Raw genomic sequence first — 8,520 nt, 5'->3', positions numbered from 1 at the left:
ATATATTTGAAAATGTAATTTATTCCTGTGATGCAAAGCTGAACTTTCGGCGTCATTACTCCAGTCTTCAGCGTCACATGATCCTTCAGAAATCATTCTTATCTGCTGATTTGCTGCTCAGAAAAACAGATATAAAAACAGATATGCAAATATCATCTTAATGACAAACTCAATTGCAAAATGGCGGGAAATTAGGAAAGTAGGCGGGAATTAGACTTCATTGTTCAGTGATATGGAACTGAAGCAATTTTTTGTCTGCTCGTCTGCAATATTGTCTTGTTGTCGCATTGATATATGCAAATAATTGGATTAATTCATCTTCATACGATGTAATTAATTCAATTAAAAGTTGAATTGATTGACATCCCTAATACAGACCATTTTTCTTCAGTGAATTTCCAGCTATATTATGACTGTAACTGCGATAGAAACTCTGAGATGGCAGACTTTGTTGCGTGTGAGTTCCTTTGCTCTGTGCTGATAGGACAGGGTCAACATGAAGGACAGGGGTGGAAGTGTGTTATCTGCGAGGGCCACGGAGGGCAACAGTCTCTGTAAGAAGATAGACAGCCCTGAAAGAGATATTTGACTCAGACGCAGATAGCATTGGGAGGTAAATCCGGGAGGCGAGGTCTGGATTGAGCAAAGCTTGTCTTCACTAGGGTGATGTAATGTTTTGGAATAGACTTTCTCAGTGTTGGGGATTTGTAAAGAAGTCTGAGAGGGCATGCAGGAGCGGTCTGCAACAGAGCAACGTGAAAAGAAACTCAATTCGTACGCTTTCTGGAGAAGATGTGAGGTGAGCTTTATTGTGCAAAACTCTCCGCCTTGTTGCTAGAGTGTTGTGGGCCATTGCTAAGGTTTTTGGGTGATTGCTAGTTGAGCCCACATCCAAATCTCTGATATTCTGCTGTCTAGATTGGGTTCCTCCTTTTGGATGTTTTTCGTTCACTTTTTTGTCCACCAGATAAAAATAATTTTTTATAAATTTTTTTGCATGTGGAACATCCTTTTATCCAAATAAGTCAGTCAATTAACATTGTGTGAAACAAAAAGCTGCATATTTGTTAGAAACAAATCCATATTTAAGATGTTTTAACTTTAAACTGTTCCTTCTGGCCAAAATATGAGACTGTTTTTGTTTGTAATCAGTGCTTGATCTGTGCATATTTCTCTCCTAATTCAGACGACACAACATTATCACTGGCCAAACCGATATTATTGATAGAGGACTTGTATTTTAGCTGGAATCAATTGTTCGAAGGTAAAAACGTTTTAATGAATAATTTGTTTCCATGCTGTTCATGCAGCTTTTTGCTTCTTAAGACGTTAACTGATGGACTGGAGTGGTGTGGATTACTTGTTGATTATTGTGAAGTTTTTATCAACTGTTTGGACTCTCATTCTGACGGCACCCATTCACTGCAGAGGATCCATTGCTGAGACAGTGATGTAATTCTAAATTTCTCCAAATTCTTTTTTGATGAAGAAACAAACTCATCTACATCTTGGATGGCCTGAGAATGAATACAGTTTCAGCAAACTTGAATTTTATGTGAACTATTCCTTTAAAGATATGTAATTGAAATCTACAGACACTAATAGATAAATGATAATAATATAAAACACATAAATGTGTATTTTGGACGTTTTCTCTCTGAAAAACGTTTGCTAGTCTGAAAGAAGGCAAGTTATGGAAGCGAAATTACCCAAAATCTCGAAATTAACCTAAAAAACTATGGTTTTGCTTGTAGAGTCTATCAAAGTGCATCATTCGAGGTACAGTATCATTCATGTATGTAGCACAAATGGTGATAGACGACTTATATCGCAAAGTTGAATAGTTTAAGTGGTTTGGTTAGATCACTAACAATAGGTATGAGCAAGATTAATCATGATGCTTGATTTAGCAACGCCTTTTATTATTTGTGCAATATTATCTTCAGATGGTCATTCTGCATGCATTACATCACTGGGCAGCTGGCTAAATCTAAAGATAGATATGTGCGTTTGCATGCAACAACCAGACAGCCGGTCCACTGCTAACACACATAGGCAGAAGATTAAAATGTGCTTAAATGAAGAGGAAATTGCGGTGCTCAGTAATGCACATTTATGTTAAAAATGCATGCAGAGCTGTGATGAAAGATGCACCTTTGAACGGCTCAGCAGGCATCAGCCTCGTAGATCTTGTGGTATTTGGCTCAGGGGAATTGACATGCATTAGAAAACCCAATAAGGGGAGTTTTTTCCTGTCAATTTTCACCGAATTCCATCACGCCAGGCACAAAGTCAGTGTGCTGAAAGTAAGAGCAGTCTGCTGACTTTTCCACTTTAACTACAGGGAAAGAAGGTGCTGCTATTTTTGTGTGCAAAGAAGTAGAACATCTATTTACCAGCAAAACGTATTTTCCCTTGGTGTGCTGCATATCTAAATGTGATTTTGAAATGGCAGTTTGCACAGTGTAAGATGGATTTACAAACTCTAAAATGCAAAGTCAGATGGTTTTAAACAGTGTAAGCAATATATGAAGTCATTCACATGTTACTGTATGTGCGGTGTGTAAATCTACACTACTGTTCAAAAGTTTGGGGTTAGAAAGATTTTTCGAAAGAAGTCTACTATGCTGCATTTGTTTGATTAAAGAAAGATACAGGGAAAACAGTGATATTCTGAAATATTATTACTATATAAAATAACAGTTTTCTGTTTGAATGTTTTTAAAAATGTAATTTATTCCAACGAGTCAAAGCTGAGATTACAGTATCATTATCCTTCACATGATCCTTCAGAAATCATTCTCATATGCTGATTTGCTGCTCGAGAAACATTTCTGATTATTATCAATGTTGAAAACAGTTGTGCTGCAAAACAGTGATATGTATTTATTTAAGCGTTTATTTGAAATAGATATCTTTGGAACCTTATAAATGTCTTTACTGTCACTTTTGGTCAATTTAATGCTGAGTAAAAGTGTGAATTTCTTTCAAAAAGAATCGTACTGATCCCGAACGTGAGTGTAGATGTTCAAAGAGCTGCGTGCTTCATCTTTTATTTAAGTTGTATGGTTTTGTTAGTGTTCCATCCATAATGACTCCTTATTCTCTTGCAGGTCTCAGGTGAAGGCTCTTAAAGGGAGAGGCCATGTGTTTTACCCTCCTGTTGCTCCAGGTCGACATCTGATAGCAGAATAAATGACCGTGTGGATCACTGAAGACTCAAATAAAGTCTTACTCCATCCAGCACAGACTCGAGTTTTCATTTTTCACTGTTATATTGCCACAGTGTCGTCGCAGGCATTGTTATGAGCCACATTATATTTCCTGCTGCGTTATCAGATGCACTCTAATCTTAAAGAGATAGCGCACCCAAAAAATGAAACTTCTTTCATCATCCGCTCACCCTCTTGTTGCGAAAAGTTTTATTTTTTTTCCCTTTTCAGTGCAACACAAAAGGAACAAAGTGTCTAGACTGTTCTTTTCTGTACATTTGGAAGATGGTCTGTCAAACTCAAAAAAATGACACATAAAAGCAGCATTAAAGCATCCATATGCCAAGTCATACGATAGCTTCATGTGAGAAACCGACTGAAACTGAAATCGTTGTCTGTTTGTTCATTCTCCTTTTGTGTTGCATATAAGAAGAAAAACGACATGAGAGTCAGTAAATGAAATAGTTGGCTGGTTTGATCATCGTCTTGCTGGTTTATTCACTCTTGCGCAGCTGTAACATATTGTCACTTGCAATGCATTTTGAATAAACCAGACAAACAATCTTTGCAATATTCCCACAATCCTTTGCACAGACACAGATGGGAACGGATTGCGGTGCCAATATGATGAGAAGTTGGCAGTTGCAGACCATTGTTCCTCAATATATAACAAAGACGGATTCGCATGCTACACGGAGCAGATGCATAACAGCGCAGGCTTGACATGTCGGACAGGTCATGATGCAACCGTTACTTTGGGACAAGGAAGCTATCACGCCTCGGGCAGATTGGCAGTGCTAATAACCATCACAACATAATAATGCCAATGCACAACATCAACGAAAACTTGATTTTGCACAGATTTTATGTACAAGAATACATTTACCGTTTAAAATGGCATGGGTTAGTCAAAGGAAGCATTGTCGTGTCTCTTACCTCGTCGTATAATTGGTCCGTCAAGCATAGATGGAGTCTGCAATACCGAAACCAGGAAACAGGATCCCGTGTATGTCTATATCGGTTATGTAACTTTTTATGTAAGTGCATTTAAACAAGCACACCGTTATTAGCGAGGCAGTACCTGAGCCCTCGGCCCCTCGGAGCCTTTGATCCTTTATGGAGGTTCAAGTCGAATTGCTGGTGCTCTTGTAATCTCTTTGAAGATAACCACGTAACCTTCAGATCTAGCAAGTTTCAAAGGAATGCAAAACTGGGGTCCGACACGTTCAGATTCTGGAAAACTGACAAAATCACTGGCCGGTTTCTATGGCAACTTCACACACGCTCAGTGACATGTTTGGTCATGGTGTCATACGTGCCCAGAATAAATCTAGCATGCTTAAGGGGATTTTTTCAATGGAATTACTCAGAATACTCAGTATGCATTGGGACAGGTCGATTTGCCTTGGAAATGTGAATAATTCACTCACACAGTTGCAGAAATAGGAAAACAATCATTATTTTTGCAATTACGTTTGGTGGCACAGAAATTACACAGTTCAGCTTTAGATGTAAATGAAGCTTTTTGTGTTTTGTGTTGCAGGTGAGGTGCCTTTAAACTCTGGACCAAACCAACAGTGCTGAAAATGAAGATCTGTGTTGCTTCTATTGTAGTAGCTGTTCTTCACATCGCTCAGGCTGGTGAGTTTCCGTCTCTCTTGCTCTTCTGTTTCACTTTAGTCACGAAGTGCTTCAGTTGCATGACTTTTTGCATAAAATAAAATAAATAAATAAATAAAGAAAATATAAGATAAAATAACAAAAATAAATAAAATAATACATAAAAATATAAAATAAAACATGAAATAAAATAATATTAAAATAAAATATTAAATCAAATGTATCTTTAAACTACAACAGCTCATTGTACTTTGAAAGCATAATTGATTTATATGGTGTTTCAATGGCATGACTTTTTACATTAAATAAAATAAGAAATCACAATATAAAATAAAATACAAATAAAGTAAAATTAACATAAAAATATGAAAAATATTTTAAAATAAAATAAAAATATGAAATAAAATTAAAAATATAAATAAAATATGAAATATGTATCTATAAATTAATATTTTATAAATATAATATTAAAGATATAAATGTATCTTTAAACTACAATAGTTCATTTTACTTTGAAAGCATATAGTATGCTGTGAATAAAATAAAATAAAATATAAAGTTTCTTTGAACAATAGTTCATTGTAATTTGAAAGCATAAAGTATACTTTGAATAAAATTATAAAATATAAAAAAATACAATTAAAAAAAGGTATATAATGAAAAAAACCTTTTAATCTTTTTAAGAAAGTATTTTATTTTAGGAATACTTAAAATTAAATTATAAAATAAAACAAAATATAAAATTAAACATATAAAATGAAATTCCCTTTTTATCTTCAAAATACAAGTTTATTCTTTGAAAGCATGAAGTTTCAAATCCTTGAGTTTCTGACATATTAACATAACCTTATGTTTTACAGCCTTAGTTGCATAATTTCTCTCCCATAAAATTATTAGTTGCCCTTTCTGTCTGTCATACCTCTGTTATCTGCTGTCACTTTACAGGCTGAATTGTGACACTGCCTGATGTACAGTATCAGAGATTAGCATGTGGCCATCCAAAATATACTGTCATTCTTTCAGTCTCGTTTTAATCCGTCCAACAGAGAGACCGCATGACTAAGAGTCTTGTTACAGAAGAAGGCTCTTGGATTTAGTTCGCCAAACCCACAGAAGCCCTTTGAGAATTTTGTTCCACCGTGTTTCATTCTAGTCCAGCTAACTCAGTTTTAAGCCAAAACCCAACAGCACAATCCGTGTCTTTACAGGCCCATAAATGTAGTGCATTTCTGCTCCCTTCAACTCAGCAAAGTAGCTTTACTGTAATTTAACAAACCAAAGTTGCTTTCAGACCTTGTAGTTGGAAATGTGATTTGCAATTCTAACAAAGCAGCACGGCCTTCCACATTAAAAGTCAAAATGAATGCATTCTACAGTAGATGGTCATAATGGTTGCATGATTCAATACCATCGCACAAATCCGTGCAAAAACATGTTTTATGTGCATTTAGAGTGAGATCACTCTTTTGGGTTTGTGGTATTTCCAGCAATGCCTTTGAGCTAGTGGATTCCTCTGAGAAAATCTGCATTTGAACAGCTTTTTGTTAACGACACAAAGCGTGATGGCTTTTCACAATTTTGTTTCGCGGCATGGATTCTGTGTATTGTAAAGGCTGGCGATGAGATTAATGTATCACTTCAGGACAGCTAGTTAGTGGTCACATAAAAGCATTTGTTTGAAGTGACAGGCTGCTGTGTTTTCTTTGATTGTGTCGTTCTCTGAGAGCTGAGCTCAGGGTGAATGGGATAATTTATTAAAGGCACACTTTATCTAATAGTTGCTTTGTTGTTCTTTCATTGTTTTTTTAATATATATATATATATATATATATATATAAAGGAAAAAGTTTATATTTTGCAAAACAGACTTTTACTTACGTATCCACATTGTGAAACTGATATTTTTGAAGTGTGTGTGTGTGTGGTTTTTAAACCTAGTAAACTGCTTATGAAAACAACTTTGTGACAAAAGTGAGAGAAAGCTGCTAATAAGTACTTCTAAATGAATTAATATCAAAATATAGTGGAGCATTTGAGTGTTGTGTATGCAATCGAACATGTAGATGAGTTTGTTTCTTCATCTGAACAGATTTGGAGAAATTTAAGCATTATATCAGCAATGGATCCTCAGCAGTGAATGGGTGCCGTCAGAATGAGAGTCCAAACAGCTAATAAAAACATCACAACAGTCCATCAATTAATGTCTTGTGAAGTGAAACGCTGTGAGTTTTTCAAGAAACAAAACCATCATTAAGATGTTTTTAAGTTTAAGCTGTCACTTGTGGCCAAAATATAATCCATAATGACGCTTGCTCCAGTGAAAAAGTCCATCTCTAATTTTCCACTCAATCAAAATCCACAAACATATTTGTTTGGAACTGTTTTTCGCTTGTAAACAGTGTGCATATTTCTCTCCTGATTCAGATGAGATGACTGTTTCACTGGAGAAAGCAATATTACACATATAGAGAACTCGTATTTTGGAAGCCACAGTTTGAACTTGGAAATGTCTTGATGCATTTATTTCTTACAAAAATGCAGCTTTTTACTTCAAAAGACGTTAACTGATGGACTGAAGTGGTGTGGATTATTGTGATGTTTTTATCAGCTGTTTGGACTCTCATTCTGACGGCACCCATTCACTGCAGAGCATCCACTGCTGAGCAAGTGATGTAATGCTACATTTTTCCAAATCTGTTCTGATGAACAAACCAACTCATCTACATCTTGGATGGCCTGAGTGTTGGTACATATTTATAGATTTAAATTTTTGGGTGAACTATTTTTTCTTCATCTTTTTTTTTTCATTTTTGGATAAACTATTCCTTTATTCCTTCCTTGCATGTTTTGATTCATAAAATAAAAGACAAATACATGATTGTGTGTTTGATCCCTTTATAAGAGACCTCTGCACTACTGTTAGGTGACCCTCCACGTCAGATGTCCACCCAAAGCAATGTTACAAATAGCTGAAGTGAATCCTGATTATGAACTTTATAATTGGTCTAATGCAAATCTCTCGCTCCCAGTAATTGACTGTATCCTCCCAAACATCTTCACGATGTGCTAGATTCATCATTTTTAATTGCAACTTGGGCTAGTACTCCCTTAGGTAAGAAAAAGTATTTTTCTTGTTTCTCTTGAGAAAAAGACCATTTCTCATGAAGTGCTATTATTTTTTTATTAATTTAACTGAGTTTTATTTTACTATTTTTGTATACTCTAAAAATATTTGTACATTATTTGAATTAGCTTTTATTTTTATATTTTCTCTCATTCTATTATGTATTTCTAGTTTTTATGTATTTCTTTTTTATTTAGTTTTTTTTCAGTTTTAGTATTTTTAGTACTTCAAATTAATTATTTCTGTTATCTATCTAATTATTAATTATCTATCTATCTATTTATTTATATAATGTACTTTTAATTCTCAGGGTAAACTCTACACTCAGCTATTTCTATTTCTGCTAAATTTCTGGAGAACAACGACTTTATACTTGAACAAAAATGTGACCCTGGTCCACAAAACCAGTCATAAGGGTCAATTTTTCGAAATTGAGATTTATGCAAAATCTGAAAGCTAAATAAACAAGCTTTCCATTGATGTATGGTTTGTTAGGATAGGACAACATTTGGCCGAGATACAACTATTTGAAAATCTGGAATCTGAGGGTGCAAAAAAATCTAA

The 8,520-nt window shown here is 34.9% G+C and overlaps 1 protein-coding gene across 1 annotated transcript in view; it reads left to right on the top strand.

Annotated features, from left to right (window-relative positions):
- The window catches only part of LOC107691638 (cell migration-inducing and hyaluronan-binding protein-like), a 143,438-nt gene that overhangs the window by 55,011 nt on the left and 79,907 nt on the right, over positions 1-8,520 (top strand). The window contains exon 2 of the mRNA XM_016490405.1: positions 4,756-4,853. Coding sequence (XP_016345891.1) covers positions 4,799-4,853 — 55 coding nt within the window. The 5' untranslated portion in view covers positions 4,756-4,798. The remainder of the gene's footprint in view (positions 1-4,755; positions 4,854-8,520) is intronic.

This window comes from Sinocyclocheilus anshuiensis, unplaced genomic scaffold, assembly GCF_001515605.1.
Source record: "Sinocyclocheilus anshuiensis isolate Anshui unplaced genomic scaffold, SAMN03320099.WGS_v1.1 scaffold45, whole genome shotgun sequence".
Taxonomy (NCBI): Eukaryota; Metazoa; Chordata; class Actinopteri; order Cypriniformes; family Cyprinidae; genus Sinocyclocheilus; species Sinocyclocheilus anshuiensis.
The sequence above is the reverse complement of the archived record's forward strand: the minus strand, read 5'-3'. Positions and strand labels throughout refer to the sequence as shown.